The following is a 16,074-nucleotide window of genomic DNA, read 5'->3' on the forward strand; positions in this document are numbered from 1 at the left end:
CCGCCTTCTCTTTTCCACCTCTCCCTTCCTCTCTCTTTCTTCTTCCCCCCCAACGGCCCCCCTCTTCCCAACAAGCGAACAGTACGAACGAGCAATCGAGAACGAAAGGCTGTCCAGCGTCAAGTAGCGGCGCCTTCCGTTGCACATAGATAGAACCACGCCCCACATAAATACTCATGTATATGTAGATGTAATTACACACACACACTCACACGTGAGCTATCATTGTCATAGCGCCGTACAAAAAAAAGTCTTGTATTCTTGTCTCTCTTTGAGTGTCTGTGTGTGTGTGTGCATGCGTGCGTGTGTGCGTGCGTGCCGACTCAGCGTTAAACACGGGGGAGGGAGGAGCGCTGCGGAGTCAACCACCAACGCGACGATCCTCTCGGTGAGTCCCGTAAAGGTTGACGCGGGAGGACGTGTGCACCCCCCCCCAAGACAAGGTTAAACCATAGATATCCGTATGCCTGCCGCCCTGTACGCCCCGCCGCCGCGGGTGAATCAGGGCGGCACCCCGCGCATCAGTGCGCAGCGCGCACCATTCGACCCCTCCACAGGCGCCACCACTGAGGCATCTGCTGACGACCGGAATTTTCGCCCTCAAGGAACGATACCGTTGTCGTCTTTTTCTGCATCTTCTGCCACTCTTTCGTCTCCGACCGATACCCGGAGAGGCTCTGTGGTCGGTGCACTTTGCAGCCGACCCGATACTCCAGAGAGCGCAGTGGGGTCGTTGGCGGCGGTATCAGCGGCGCCATCGTCGACCACGTCGTCACGCACCGCATCCGTCGCCTCCTCGTGTACACCCTCGAAGCCCACCGTCTGTTCATCAGGGAACCGGCGGCGCGGCGGCTCATTCACACGTGACAAGGAAATCGATCGTGACGCCGCCACTCTCGAACCGAAGCGCCCATTGCCGTCGATGGTGCCCACAACGGCCCATGGGGCCTTGGTAACTGACTTTCCTTCTAGTGCTGCGGATGGCACCCTCAGTAGCTTGGTGCCGCTTCCGCAGCTGGTGGAGCAGCAGCGCAGCCGCATTTTTTCTTTGCTCCAGGAGCGCGACACCGCCTCCGCGGAGCTTAGTGAGGTGCGCACTCTATTGCAGCGTCTCGGTGAAGACTACAATGACGCAACACGCGAGACAGATGGGTTGAGGCTGCAGTTGAGTAGTCTCCGTGCGCAATACGAGGCGCAGAGTGCCGAGTTTCGGCAATTGCAGGCGAGTCACGCACACCAGCAAAAGCGCATCGAACAGTTCGAGGGAGAGTGGTCTAGGAATTCTAGTCTCCTTCGCGAGCAGCTCGACACGCTTATTGGTGAGAGAGACGCCATTCAAGCCCAACGCGACGCCTGCATGGCTGACAATAGCGATTTGCGTCGGCAGATGATTCAACTCCAAGGGGAGGTGCACCGCGCGGAGTCAAGGTATCAAGAGGCGCTACGAGCACAGGCCGCTGCGCATGCGCAGCAGCTTCGCACCGCATTGCAAGAAAAGGAGGAACAGCTCCAGGCGAGGGCGGCAGCAACCCGGCGTGAGGCGCGGTTGGTGCAACAGGAGATGGATCAGCTCAGTGTTGGCCACACCGCTGCGCATGAGGAGCGCGAGTCCATGCGGTGGCGCCTCTCGGAGCTGGAGACGGTTGTGGCAAAAAAAGAGCAGCTCCGTGCGGAGTTGGAGAGGGTGGTGAGCATGCTCCGCTCGCGGCTGACCGATCAAGAGGAGGCGGCACGTCAAGATGCGCAGCGCTACACCCAACGTGCCCAAGACTTGGAGTTGTTATACCGCGGCCAGGTGGCTCAGGAGCAGCACCGTGCTCAGGTGCTTCAAGACGATTTGGCAGCCGCCCGCAAGGCGACGCAAGAGGCGTTACGGCAGCAAGAGGCCCTTCAGCAGTCCCATCGCGAACAGATTGCAGATGTCACAACCCGCGCTTCAAAACTCGAGGGTGATCTCCGCCAACAACTGCGCCTCCTACGGACAGAACTGGAGGAGGCCCAGGCGCGCGCGCTACAGCATGAAGCCGCTGCCCTTCGCAGCCGGCGCGATGCAGAGGCGCTCCAAGCTAAGTGTTCCAGTGAACAGGAGGTGCGTGAGCGGCTGCAGCAGGCTCACACGGCGCAGTCTCAGCAGCTATCTCGGGCAGAGTGCAGCATACATGTTCTGCGGGCGCGCTTGCAAGAACGAGAGGGGGAGGCGGAGCTGCTGCGGTGTGTCATGGAGCAGGCCACATGGACACGAGAGATGCGACAGGCAGCGCAACACACGTTGGCATCTCTCCTTGGCGTGCCGCGGGTCTCTGTGCGAGGTAGTCGTCGTCGGCGGAACGGCGAGGTGACGGCGGGAGAGGAGGAGGAAGAGGAGGAGGAGAGCGTGTGGTCGCCGGCGCTGCAGCTCGAGTGGGCGGCCGGGGCGCAGGGTAGTACTCCGTCTCTATCGAAAAGGCAAGGCCACCAAACACGTGGTCTCGTGCCCACTGGCGTTGGTGACATTGTTTATACTGTGCAGGAGGGCAGTGCGCCTCTTCCACCCAGGAGTGACGTGGGGGAAACTGCGTCGTCGCCGTCTTCCAGGGGCGTTGCCCCTGTGACGCGTGCCCATCCAGGCACGGACAACCCCTTGTCGAGTCCTCAGCGTCTGTCAGCTGGGTCGACGCGGGATGCGGCCCGCCAGCATGTCGAGACAATTGAGCGCACTGTGCGACGAGGCACAGATCAGGGTCCTGCTCAGAAGCGTGCGGCGCCATCCACTGAAACCGGTCATCCGCTTCAGCCGCCACTCTCATTTCGTGCCGAGTCCCCACTGACCGCGCCTCCTCCACTGCATCCTGGGACGCCGCGCACGGCTGCTGCTGGCTCTCCGTGGTCGGCTCAGCGATCCGCTGGCATCGCTGCCACGGCGTTCGGCAGCAATCGTACGACTATATCGCCCTTTTCCTCGACCGTGCGAGGGCTTTCCTTCGCGCCGGCCCAGAACGCCGCCCGGGGTGGCGGGGGTACACCCCCAGCAGGCAGAGGGGTTCTTCCACGCACCCCTACTGACCTGGCAAGCGCGCAATTGCTCTCTACGCCACTCCTCTCCCGTCACCAGGTGCGCCACGTCTACAACATCTCCGAGGAGGAGGAAGACCAGCAGCACCAGGTGTCGACGGTGATGGCAGGAGGTACCCCGGTTTCGGGCTCGTACGCCACGGGTCTTGCTCATGGATATTCGCCCACACAAAGACTGCACTCGGCGACGCCGCTGGCAAGACAGCCAGGCGAGGTTTTCTTCGACGATGTGAGTGCTCCACGAGGGCGAGGGGTGCCAGTGACGATCTCGACGAGAGACGCAGATGAGGTCGCTGGTTCTGGTGCTGAGGCGCCAGCAAGCCATCTGCGACAGGCGGCATCCGCATCACTGGCGATTGGATCAACTGCAGAAGTCTGCACCGTGGGCACGTACGTGACACCCTCCAGGTGCCATGGAAGCTTTAACTCCAGCACGACAGTGAGCGCGGCTGGTGGCGTGCAGCCGCCTTGCACGTTCGGTGACAGCGTCTCCTATAACCATGAAGTATCCGCCCCGGGCGTGCGCGCAGCGGAGCTCATCGCGCGGCTTTCCCATTTCTCATCGCCAGCTCCCTTTGTTGGCGCGCCTGCTGCTGCTGCTGCCGCTGTCTCCAGCAGCGCTGTGACAGCTCAGCGTGGAGTGCCGCCTGTTTCTCGTGCTCGCCGCAACATGCTTCACAGCGAAGATGCGGGCCTGCAGCAGTACCTTCGTGACACTGTCCAGGAAATACTCGCGAATCACGGGCGAGAGGGGGCAGCCCATCGAAGACCGCTCCATGCACCACGGCAGCGGCTAGACGGCAACTCTGCCATCCCGGTCACCTCTGATCACGACGGAGCTCATTTCAATGGCGACGGAGGGGGGGGAGAGGAGGAGGACGATTTCGGCTCTGCGTCTCAACCGCGATCGTCGGTCGCAGTGACGCTTGTGCAGCCAACGCCACCGCCGACGTCGGCGGTGGACTTCGCGAACGGCGGTGAGGTGATCCACATGCTTGGCCCAGGCGAGGGCGCCTGTGGCGGTGCTTCTTGGCATGATTCAGAGAAGGTGTCGAATGACGGTGACGGCCTTGCCGCTGCATCTCGAAGCCGCCACTCTGCCACTGCAGCTCCGCGACAGACGACTGCGCCGGTGTCAAGAGAGAATCCCATTCCGACCTCTCGAAGAGGGGGCAACATTGCACACACCCTTGAGCAGCTTGCGGGCCGACAACAACGGCTTCTGCAATCGCTGGGCCTCTGGCCGCCAGAGGGGATGTCCCCGCTTGGGTCCAGCGCTGCTGTCTTATCCTCATCACAGATACCAACAACACCGGCAGACGCCTACCTCAGCGGGGCCCTGCGGAGCAGTACAGGTGTCACCGAGTTGAACTCTCTTTCTTCGCCGGAGCATGGGCCCGGCTTCAAGCACCAGGGCCAGCACGAACCCGAAGACAGCCACGGCATAGCTCGGTCATCTATGGGCGTGAGTGCGGCAGGTACAGTGCTGGCAGATGCCGTGGAATCTGCGTCAATGGCCAGCGATTTCTTTCCCGGGACCAGTCCCGACAACCTGGCGAGAAACCCTATGGTGCAAGGGCACCCTGTATCTTCGAGCTGCTATTCCAAGGATAGCGATGCTGGCACCCATGTCGAGCTCGATCCTCGGCAGCTGTCTTACTCTGCCACGCTCTCCACAGCTCAAATATCAGATCTTACACAAGAGAACCAATCAGTGGTGAAGAAAAGGATGGGCGGCCTTACTATGAAGGCGGGGGCGGTGGTTCAAGAATCACATGAAGAAATGAAGGGGCAATGCACGCGTTCCTCAGAGCCGGCAGCCGCCATGGGGGCGGTGGCTGCGACTATCCCGCCAAGCGTCAGGTCTGCATTATCTGTGTCCGAGGTGTCATCTCTGTCCCAGCTCGAGCGACGATTTTCGACGCTATTCTGATCAAGATCGGGTATGGTCCGAAAAGAGGGGTTCGTGAGTGGGTAGGGGGTGGGTGGGACATCTGCACGGCAGCGCTCAACGCCTCTGAGAAAAGGTCACACAGAAAACGGAAACATGCGACAAGGAGGAGGTTCGCCTCTCGGCGTTCAGTTTTACAAGGAGCGGGTGTGTGTAGTGTGGTGTCCGCTGTCCATGATTTATTTTCTTCAAAAACGATACGCTACAAGCCAGACGCCCTCAATGACCACTGTAGCGAGAGGAGATGCACAGGAAGGCAACAAGGAATGAACGGAGGGGAGGGGGAAGGGTTGGTCGTGTGCGTGTGTGTGTGTGTGTTGTTGCTCGTTTCTTTATTTGCTTCTGTAGTCGAACAACGACCCCCCAAAAGAAAAATCGTCCGTCTGACAGCATCGCTTTCCCTGCGTTCAACGGAACACACGTCAAGACTGGGGGAAGAAGGGGGGGGGCCGTCCACTCCAGGATGAGAGCCGCAAACAACCAAACGGAAAAACGTGGGTGGGGAGGAGGGAGGGGGGGGGGACGTACGCCGACAAACAAAACATCTAACCCCCACCGCACATCCATTCCGTCATTCGCATGTATCCGGACGCCTTTTCGCCCCCCCCCCCCTTCATGTTCGCCCTGTACTCCGTGGTCACGGTGCATTACATTGTGTACTTCTGGTTTCCAAGGTCATTCCTCGCTGTATCTTCGCTTTTGAGACCCTCGAACACCTCCGCGTTTGTACGCACCACAACACGAGCTGAGGGCGGCGGGGGGTGGGTGAGTGGGTGTGTGAAGCATCGCTACCTTCCAAACGCCCACACTTTCAAATTTCATGAGCGGTGTTGGGAAGTGCCCATTCAAACACACCAGAGAAAAATCTGAGAAAACGAACCAAGACAAACCGTAGTATCCCCCCCCCCTCCCCTCCCTCCCCCCACACACATACACACACAGGCAATAGCGGGTGTATCTCTACGCCATTTCACAAAATGTTCTCCAACTTCTCTCGTCGTTTGGCACCAAAGTCATTTTACATCAACCCTCGCGTGATTGATGCGGAGTACGCGGTGCGGGGGCTGATCCCGTCCCGCGCGGATGAGATCAAGGCGGACCTGGCCGGTGGCCGCGGTTCCTACCCCTTCGAGAGCCTTGTGTACTGCAACATCGGCAACCCCCAGTCGCTGGGTCAGATGCCGCTGACGTTCTGTCGACAGGTGATGGCGTTGGTAGACGCGCCGTTCCTGCAGGAGGACGCAGAGATCGTTGCACGGCTGCCGGCGGACGCTGTTTCGCGCGCACGCGAGTACCTTGCGCAGATCGGCACGGGCACCGGCGCGTACTCGGAGTCATTCGGGTACCAGTTCGCTCGCGCTGCTGTTGCGGCGCACATCAACGAGCGCGACCACGGCGTGGGCCCCGCCGCGACTGTGGGCGATATTTGTCTGACGGACGGCGCGAGCGTCGGCGCGAAGATTTTCCTGCAGCTGCTTGTGAGCGGCGCAAGTGACGCTGTGATGATACCGATCCCGCAGTATCCACTGTATTCTGCGCAGATCGCGCTGCTTGGTGGGGTGAAGGCGCCGTACTACATGCGCGAAGCGGAGAGGTGGGGTATGAAGGCGTCGGACCTGGTTGCTTCATATGAGCGGTGCGTGGCGGAGAGCGGGGCGACTCCGCGCATGCTTGTGTGCATCAACCCCGGGAACCCGACGGGGAACGTGCTGGAGCGCTGCGTGATGGAGGACGTTTTACGCTTCTGCCACGAGCACGGGATGCTGCTGCTCGCGGACGAGGTGTACCAGGAAAACGTGTACGAGGCGGGGCGCAAGTTTGTGAGCTTCCGCGAGGTTTTGCTGGGGATGCCTGCACCGTACTGCGCGGAGACGATGCTGGTGTCGCTGCACTCGACGTCAAAGGGCGTGATTGGGGAGTGCGGGCGGCGCGGGGGATATTTCTGCATGACGAATCTGCCGGGCGCGCTGCGCGAACAGGTTGTGAAACTCTGCTCGATCAACTTATGTGCGAACGTGAACGGGCAGGTGATGACTGCGTTGATGTGCTCGCCGCCGCGTGAGGGCGATACGAGCTACGCGCTGTACCGGCGCGAGTACGATGCGATCTTCAATGGTCTGAAGGAGCGCGCTGCGCTGCTTGCGCGCGAGCTGGGTGCTGTACGTGGGTTGTCGTGCCAGCCGGTGGAGGGCGCGATGTACGCGTTCCCGAAGGTGGAGCTGCCTGCGGGGTACAGCGAGCGGAACGAGGAACTGAACGCGAAGGAGGGGCGGCGTCTTGCACTGGACGCGCGGTGGGCACTGGAGCTGCTGGAGTCGAGCGGTGTCGTTGTTGTGCCGGGGTCCGGGTTTGGGCAGGAGCCGGGAACCCTGCACTTCCGCACAACGATCCTGCCGCCGCATGAGCAGATGGAGCGCGTGGTGCGCGCGATTCGTGAGTTTCAGGAGCGGATCTACAAGCGTTACGCCTCAGGAGATGAGTAGTGTGTGCGTGTGTGTGTCCGTGGGACTTCGCCTCTTGTGTTGCCCCCATCCTCACCTCAGCCCCCGCCTGAAGTCTCCATTGTCACCTGCCGCACCCCCTCTTTATTCATCCTTGTGCCTGTCCGTTGCTTTCTGCTCCCTTGGCTTCGCGCTTCGCATGGTGGGGGTTTTGGGGTGTCGTGTGGACATTCTGTGGTCGATGCAACAGATAATAGGTGCGCGGGATATAGGCAGGGAGTGGAGAGAGTTTTTTTTTTTTGTGGGGGGAGGGGATGGAGGTTTTGGATATGTTATCGACCATAAAGATTGAATAGGAGCACTCGTGCTGCTGTGATTGTACAATGATGTCGGTGCGCAGAGATTACGATTTCACTTGGCGTCTTCTGGTTCTCCCGTAGTGTCTGATCCGTGTGCGAGGCATCGCATGAACTCTGGCGCGACCCATGTCTCTACTGCGCGTGTTTTCTCATGGTCTTTATATATTCTTTGAGTCGCATGGCAATCAGGGGCTTTGGGAACCCCCAACGTACTCGGTAGCTCGTCAAGTACACACACACACACACACACACAAATATTCAAGTAAATGGGTAGACCAAGAGATTGACACGACACGTCGTGTGTGTGTGTGTGTGTGTGTGTGTACACTTATATATATACATATATACATACGACGTGTATTTATATGTTGGCATATATACATGTAAATGTTTTCTTTTTTGTTTTTATGCCCTTATATGTGTGTACACTAGAGGAAAAAAAAAAACGTCCTGCAAAATTTTCTTTTTTGTTCGTGGTTATCTCGCTTGGCGCTTGATGTGGTCGTCTTTTAGTTTTATTGAGGGGAGGGGAAGGTGCAGGGCATCCTCATCCTCATCCCCCCCCCCCACCACCACCACCAATGCCTCTGATCACACTTTGTAAGAAATTTGAAGTGTAGATGGAGCACTCAAGTTCGACACACCGAGTAGTTTTTTTTTTTTTAGCAACTGTGAGAGTTGGGTTTGTGACACACTCCCTGTCTGCGTGTGCGCGCGCGCTATATGCCTGAAGACTCAAGAGGAAGAGACATAGTTCACTGTGCTCCCGCCTTTTTTTTTTGTGCTGTGCACGGTATATGTTCTGCTAGGGATGGGCAGATGTTCTCTCTCCTCACTCGCAGCTTTGCGCGGGGGGGGGGAGAGAGGGGTTTCGTATATGTTTTCACGAGACATTCAAGGCGTGCGTGCCAGCAGTGTCTGACAGAACGGGCTCATGATGTGTCTCCAACTGCCTTTAGAGCTTTTACTGTAGAAGAGGTGGCTTGTATCTCGATGGGCGTGACACACACACACACACACACACACACCACTCGATTATGAAACAACGTCTCTCCGCTGCCGGTTTCTCTGCCAACGTACTACAGCTTTCTCCCCCCCCTCCCCCCTCCCTCCCCTCACCCCGAAGAAAAAGATCCACACAAAAAAAAACTCAAGTGATTTTTTTTTTCTCACACACTCTTTTTTTTTTCCCCTCCCCTCTTCTTTCCTCTCTCGTTATGTATGTGCGTCGTCCGCTTGTTTACTGCTGCTTTATAAATCTTTTCCACTGATTCCCGAAATCCTCAAAACGATGCGGTCTGACAAGCCACTTTACATCAACCCTCGCGTGATTGATGCGGAGTACGCGGTGCGGGGGCTGATCCCGTCCCGCGCGGATGAGATCAAGGCGGACCTGGCCGGTGGCCGCGGTTCCTACCCCTTCGAGAGCCTTGTGTACTGCAACATCGGCAACCCCCAGTCGCTGGGTCAGATGCCGCTGACGTTCTTTCGACAGGTGATGGCGTTGGTAGACGCGCCGTTCCTGCAGGAGGACGCAGAGATCGTCGCACGGCTGCCGGCGGACGCTGTTTCGCGCGCGCGCGAGTACCTTGCGCAAATCGGCACGGGCACCGGCGCGTACTCGGATTCGTTCGGGTACCAGTTCGCTCGCGCTGCTGTTGCGGCGCACATCAACGAGCGCGACCACGGCGTGGGCCCCGCCGCGACTGTGGGTGATATTTGTCTGACGGACGGCGCGAGCGGCGGCGCGAAGATTTTCCTGCAGCTGCTTGTGAGCGGCGCAAGTGACGCTGTGATGATACCGATCCCGCAGTATCCACTGTATTCTGCGCAGATCGCGCTGCTTGGTGGGGTGAAGGCGCCGTACTACATGCGCGAAGCGGAGAGGTGGGGTATGAAGGCGTCGGACCTGGTTGCTTCATATGAGCGGTGCGTGGCGGAGAGCGGGGCGACTCCGCGCATGCTTGTGTGCATCAACCCCGGGAACCCGACGGGGAGCGTGCTGGAGCGCTGCGTGATGGAGGACGTTTTACGCTTCTGCCACGAGCACGGGATGCTGCTGCTCGCGGACGAGGTGTACCAGGAGAACGTGTACGAGGCGGGGCGCAAGTTTGTGAGCTTCCGCGAGGTTTTGCTGGGGATGCCTGCACCGTACTGCGCGGAGACGATGCTGGTGTCGCTGCACTCGACGTCAAAGGGCGTGATTGGGGAGTGCGGGCGACGCGGGGGATATTTCTGCATGACAAATCTGCCGGGCGCGCTGCGCGAACAGGTTGTGAAGCTCTGCTCGATCAATATCTGTGCGAACGTGAACGGGCAGGTGATGACTGCGTTGATGTGCTCGCCGCCGCGTGAGGGCGATGCGAGCTACGCGCTGTACCGGCGCGAGTACGACGCGATCTTCAATGGTCTGAAGGAGCGCGCTGCGCTGCTTGCGCGCGAGCTGGGTGCTGTACGTGGGTTGTCGTGCCAGCCGGTGGAGGGCGCGATGTACGCGTTCCCGAAGATTGAGCTGCCTGCGGGGTACAGCGAGCGGAACGAGGAACTGAACGCGAAGGAGGGGCGGCGTCTTGCACTGGACGCGCGGTGGGCGCTGGAGCTGCTGGAGTCGAGCGGTGTCGTTGTTGTGCCGGGGTCCGGGTTTGGGCAGGAGCCGGGAACCCTGCACTTCCGCACAACGATCCTGCCGCCGCATGAGCAGATGGAGCGCGTGGTGCGCGCGATTCGTGAGTTTCAGGAGCGGATCTACAAGCGTTACGCCTCAGGAGATGAGTAGTGTGTGCGTGTGTGTGTCCGTGGGACTTCGCCTCTTGTGTTGCCCCCATCCTCACCTCAGCCCCCGCCTGAAGTCTCCATTGTCACCTGCCGCACCCCCTCTTTATTCATCCTTGTGCCTGTCCGTTGCTTTCTGCTCCCTTGGCTTCGCGCTTCGCATGGGGGTTTTGGGGTTCCGTACACGGGACTCTCTCTCTCTTTCTCTCTCTGTGTGTGTGTGTGGGGCGGGGGAGGGGAGGGGAGGACGTTCGTCTTCATGAGAATTGCGAGTTCATCGTCTCGGTCTGGTTTTCGGTGCACTGTTAGTCCGGAACGTCGTGATGTCCAGTGATTTTGAACACTGGTGAGGATCCATTATCGAAAAAAGGCGAGGGTGAAGCGAATAAAAAGAAAAATAGGTTCGAGGGGCTTTTTTTTTCTGCAGATGAGGGGTGATGCTTTTTTGTGGAACTCGGAACCTCAGGCGCTGACGTGTGCACATGTGTGATGACTCATCCTGTAGTCTCGGATGCGCAGCATCCTGCGTGGGTGTCTTGCACCATGATTCGCTAAGTTTTCACAGTATACGAAATACTAGCTTTGTGTGTTTTTTTTTTTTTAATCCTGTAGCCCCTCCCTGCTCTCCTTCTCCTTCCTCCACTCCCCCCCTTTTTTTTTTTCGTCTCTCCCTGCCCACTTTACGATGCCGGACTCTAGTGACTGACGGCTCTGCGGGACTTTACGGGGGGAGGTATTATCGACGCTTTCTTTTTTTTTTTCTTCTCGGTCACGCCCGGTTGTATTTATATGCATATATATATATATAAATGTTTTCGGGAGGGAGGAGGAGCGGAAGCTGGTGTTGGGAAGAGGGCTTCATTCGCAGACTGAGTATCGGATTGATTTTATTTCAAGAAAATGGCTGTTATATATATAAAAAGGGGGCTCGGGTGTGCATGTCTGTGTGTCTGTCTCTCTCTCTCTCTCTGTGTCTGTGTCTCTGTGTGTGTGTGTGTGTGTGAAACCTTGACGGTGTACACACACACATACACACACACACTTTTGTCTTTCTTTCTGCCCTTCTTCTTTTGTTTTTCCCCCGACGATACCGAATTGATCCAACACCACGGATGCTCAGCAGATTGTTAAACCTCTGCCTGCGAGCACGTAGATCCACAGGAATCCCCACGGAGGAGAGTGAAGATGGGGCGATCCAGACGGTTCCCCCTCTCCCTCTTCTTCCCCCCTTTTCGTACCGCTGTTGACACAACGCCTCTCTCTCTTGAATCTCTCCCCTGACCACCACGTCTTCTTCCTCCTCGTTCATCCTCGTTTGTGCTGCTGCTGTGGCTGCCACCTTCTCCGGAAGCTCTTCGACACGCACGCCTACCCACGCTCCCAGTCGGGCGCTTGCATAAATATACATATATATATATTTTCATATACTTACACACGCATAGATCAGGAGGCGTACACTAGCGCTGACCTCCCTTTTCTCCCTCCTCCACACGCACACACACACTTATAGACACCGTGCCTTTGCGTATCCCCGCAGTCATCCCCACCGGAAATTTTTTTTCGCCGCTGCCCAGGCTGATTTTTTTTTTGCTCTTTTTTTTCTTCTCCCTCCCGTCGCGTGCCGTCGTCGCCTTCACCTTCTCATCAGCCCCACCTCCTTTTTTTTTCATGTGTTCCAGCTTTGCGTCTTACGTTTGCTGTGGCCCATAGACATTATCTTCTTGGTTGTACGCTTTTTTTGTTGGTTTTTCGGCCCTCCGTATTGTTGTATTCCTCTTCTCCCTCCCTCTCTCTCTGCCTGTCTGTCTCTCCGTGTGTGTGTGGCTCTGCATACCATCGAAAGAGAGAGACATTTGTCTTTTGGTTGTGTCTCTTCACGCCCGCGTACACACGAAAGAGTCATTCTGCCGCTAATCGCTGCCCCGCCCTCGTTCTGCATCTCACGTCGTTCCTCAACACCTGCAGGGGGGCGTTGTTGATCGTGTTTCTCTCCTCCCTACATACGGTGATACCCCTGCCTGCTGACGCTGCCCAGGCATACCGGCAAGCATATTCGAAGAGGATCCGCGAGCGAGCGAGCGTGAGAAGAGAAAGAGGAGGAGCAGCGCTCTCTCCCCTCCAGCTTCACCTAGCCTGAACCCGCTTTGATGGGAGCGGCGTGTGCCTGTGTGCCAATCGTTCAAGCGTCATTTTGAATTCAAAGGCCTGTAGTCCTTTATATACACACACACATATATATAGAGAGAGAGAGCACCAGAGGTGGACTCGCACGCACGCACAGTGTTGTCAAGAGGATGCGGTCTTGTGGAAGCCGTCTTCTGCAGCCGCACCTACGTGGTGTGCTGCACAACTCACCTCTTCTTCTTGCTGCTGCTTCTTCCAGGTCGAATCGAAGGGTTGGTGCTGGTAACCGCGCTACGGCTTCTGTGGAAGCACCAGATCCCGCCGGGGTTGACGACGAGCCGCTGCTGACAAAGGGGCACGGGTACGGCGGCGCGGCGGGGGGTCACCGACACCAGCGCCGCACACCAGCGCAGCCACTAGCCAAACTCTGGGGCGGTGAATCTGAGGGTGCTGTGAGCGATTCCGTGAACCGTGTAGCGCGACTTTTGAAGAAGCATGAGGTGAGTGCCCACGGCGGCGCCGCGGACGCTATCCCAGTTTCCAGCAAAGCTCGCACGAGAGTGAAGAACGGGCTTGTGGTGCCCCCGACACACACAGAGGAGCTGACGTCTGGTGGTGGTGGAGGCGGCGGCGACGACGATCCTGACGAGCGGTCTCTCTCTTCTTGGGCGACGCCGAGTGGGAAGCACCAGCAGCAGCTCTTGACGAATCCTTTCCGCGGTCTGCACTCCGACGTGTCGCGCAGTTATCGTGTCGACCAGCTCATGGAGGATGCGAAACCGACTGACTTGATCTTCGGCCGGCAAGAGAAGAAGTCCACCGCCTTCTCCTTCCTGCACTTCCGGGCCGGTGAGCGTTTCTATCAAGGACACTGGGCGAGTGTGTCCGATATGCAGGCGCAACTCGATGCGTCCGTCCAGAAGGCCCAAGGGGCGTTGTCGAAGCGCGACTCTACGCCGTACGCGCATGGCACGCCAATCCCTGGGCTGACACTTTTCAATAACGATCTCGGTCTGCACAGCCCTCTTGTTCAGTGCCGCTATCCACTGATCGTGGCACAGCGGCTGCTGCTGTTCCCAGACCACTTGAGGCACTTCCATACCATCTGCGGACGTGAGAATGTCCCCTGCGACTTCTACGCCGACCTCGACCTTCCCGGTGAGTCTGCCGCCGGGGCGGAGAAGACGCTGCTGGAGGTCCTCAATTATCTAGAAGTGCGACTGCCCGGCGTGGGCTTCACTGACCCCTTCTTTCTCGTCTTGACGAACGCTGTGCCGAGCAAGGATAAGGTCTCGTACCACATTCACGCTCGGAGCTTCACGCACTTGAAAAACGAAACCCCCAGCGCCCTCGCAGCGGAGAGGGGGAAGGGCAAAGCGAAGCCGAAGCGTAGCGTCAAGAAGAAGGCGAGCGCCAAGAAGAAGGGTCAGGCAGCCGACCGCGAGTTCGCTATGGAGGACATGGACGAGGGGAACGACAACGACCCTTACGACGATTTGAGTGACTTGGTCAACGTTGTGGATGGAAACGGCAAGGGATCATCGGCCTCTTCGCGTGGCAGCCAATCGACCTCCACCAAAGTGGTGGTGGCGTTCCAGGATTATCGCACCGTTAAACTCATCGCTGACGAGGTGAATCAAACACTCGGCCGAGACGTCATTGACCACAATTGCTACAGGCCAAACGGCATGCTGCGCTGCGCCTTCAGCGCCAAGATTCCTTCTGTTCAGGACCACAACTACCGTTTGCAGGCTGAGAGCAGCGCGGAGGCGGCACGCAAGCGTCTTGTTCCACTCGTGACAGCGTCTGACCCGGCATTGCAGCAGCGCTTGTCGAATACAGAGGCGGTGCTCCGCACCATGACCGATCCCGAAATCCTAGAGCTCACCTTTGGCACTCGGCACCTGGACGTGGAGCCCAGAGTAATCAAAGCAGCTCACCAGCACGCTGTAGATCTTTCGGCGCTCGACAGCGGCGCCGCCGCACTGCACGCGACGACAAAACATCGCTTCAGACTCATTCGCGCACGTCAAATCATGGGCTCGAATGCGTCTCAGGCTGTTGAGTACGACTCCTACGGCAACGCTGTCTCCCCATTCCTCACAGAGGCGGCAAAGTGGCGCCGCTTCAAAGCTGTCACAGCGAAGCTGCGCACCCTGCCACCACGCGCAGCGGAGAGCTACGACGTGTGGGTGCGCGTCGGCCTCGCACTGCACAACTTTAGCAACGAAGATCACGTCTTCGAGGAGTGGGTGCTCTTCTCACTGAAGTCGCCGTTGAAGTATTCACGGGAGGTGTGCCGCAAAAAATGGGTGCAGTTCGAGCGCAACCCCGACGCTTTGAACTGGCGCCGCGGTTACAACTATCTGAACACGACTGTGTGGCGCCAGGTGTGATGTGAGGTCAAGGGAAAGGGGGGAGGGAGGGGGGGGGGGGGATCAGCACACCATCTCACCCCCTCCCCCCCCCCCTCCCCCCCTCTTTTTTTTCCACGCAACCGGAAAACGTGTTTGCGTCCAAATCGGCGTGCACCCAATCCTCGAGAAAAAGAGGGGGAAGGAGAGCGACGTCTGGGGGAGGTGTTGAGAAGCGGGGTCTCTTGCCCTTGCCTCTCTCCATCTTTATGCGGTGTACGACTGTGTCGCTGGGAAGACGAAAACATCGCGTGGTGATATCCAGAGAAGAGCGACGTGCACCAGCTCATGTGTACACGGGTGTCTGGGGGGGGGGAGGGCTCACACTTGAAAAAAGCAGGACATGTCTGATTGTGTGACTATGGGAGCGCTCCCACAGCGAAGGTCAGAGAGAAAGGAAAGGGGAGTTCGAGGTGACGGTGGTGGTGTTGATGAGGGGATATGCGGGGGTGCGAGGGGCAGCTGAAGCTCAAGGTTCGCGTTCATGACTCCCCCCTCTCGTGTTCCTCCTTGCCTCAGTTCATATACCCCCTCTTCCCTTCCCTGAGTTTTACATGCGTGTTTAGTTGGAAGCCGCACAGCTGAATATCTTCTCCGCCTCTCAACATTTTTTTTTTTGCTCCTCCACGTCGATGTTCACCACCCCCTCCCGTGTCGAGTGAGCCTCTCTTTTCTTCTCTCTATTGGGTTTCTTTCGAATGGCATCACCTCAATTTTTGCTCTTTCACTTCTCTTTCTCTTTTTTTTTTGTGCGGGGGGGGGGAGTGCTCATCCCCAATTTCTTCTTTTTTTTTGTGTGTGTATGTGTATGTGTACGTGTGTGTGTGTGTGTGATGTTGGTGTCGCCACTGTCTCCCCCCCTCCTCCCCCCCACCTTCCACTGTATCTTTATTTGGGCGTTTTGTTTGGTTTATTGCGCGGTCTGTGGCGCCCTCTCACCCCTCCCCCTTCCATTAAAGGGG

General features: G+C 58.0%; 4 protein-coding genes across 4 annotated transcripts; all 4 read left to right on the forward strand.

The window, feature by feature from the left end:
- Positions 1-463: 463 nt before the first annotated feature.
- Positions 464-4,984, forward strand: JKF63_07508 (uncharacterized protein; the record flags this gene model as incomplete). Its single annotated transcript, XM_067903445.1, has 1 exon — positions 464-4,984. The coding sequence occupies one exon, from the start codon at positions 464-466 to the stop codon at positions 4,982-4,984; it is 4,521 nt and encodes a 1,506-aa protein (XP_067758870.1).
- A 995-nt stretch (positions 4,985-5,979) lies between these two features.
- Positions 5,980-7,485, forward strand: JKF63_07509 (uncharacterized protein; the record flags this gene model as incomplete). The annotated part of the gene is made up of 1 exon (XM_067903446.1): positions 5,980-7,485. One exon carries the CDS (start codon positions 5,980-5,982, stop codon positions 7,483-7,485), a length of 1,506 nt encoding a protein of 501 aa, XP_067758871.1.
- Positions 7,486-9,093: 1,608 nt separating this feature from the next.
- On the forward strand, positions 9,094-10,578 carry JKF63_07510 (uncharacterized protein; the record flags this gene model as incomplete). Its single annotated transcript, XM_067903447.1, has 1 exon — positions 9,094-10,578. One exon carries the CDS (start codon positions 9,094-9,096, stop codon positions 10,576-10,578), a length of 1,485 nt encoding a protein of 494 aa, XP_067758872.1.
- Positions 10,579-12,868: 2,290 nt separating this feature from the next.
- On the forward strand, positions 12,869-15,094 carry JKF63_07511 (uncharacterized protein; the record flags this gene model as incomplete). Its single annotated transcript, XM_067903448.1, has 1 exon — positions 12,869-15,094. The coding sequence occupies one exon, from the start codon at positions 12,869-12,871 to the stop codon at positions 15,092-15,094; it is 2,226 nt and encodes a 741-aa protein (XP_067758873.1).
- Between the last annotated feature and the right edge of the window lie 980 nt (positions 15,095-16,074).

Source organism: Porcisia hertigi, chromosome 12 (assembly GCF_017918235.1).
Source record: "Porcisia hertigi strain C119 chromosome 12, whole genome shotgun sequence".
Taxonomy (NCBI): Eukaryota; Euglenozoa; class Kinetoplastea; order Trypanosomatida; family Trypanosomatidae; genus Porcisia; species Porcisia hertigi.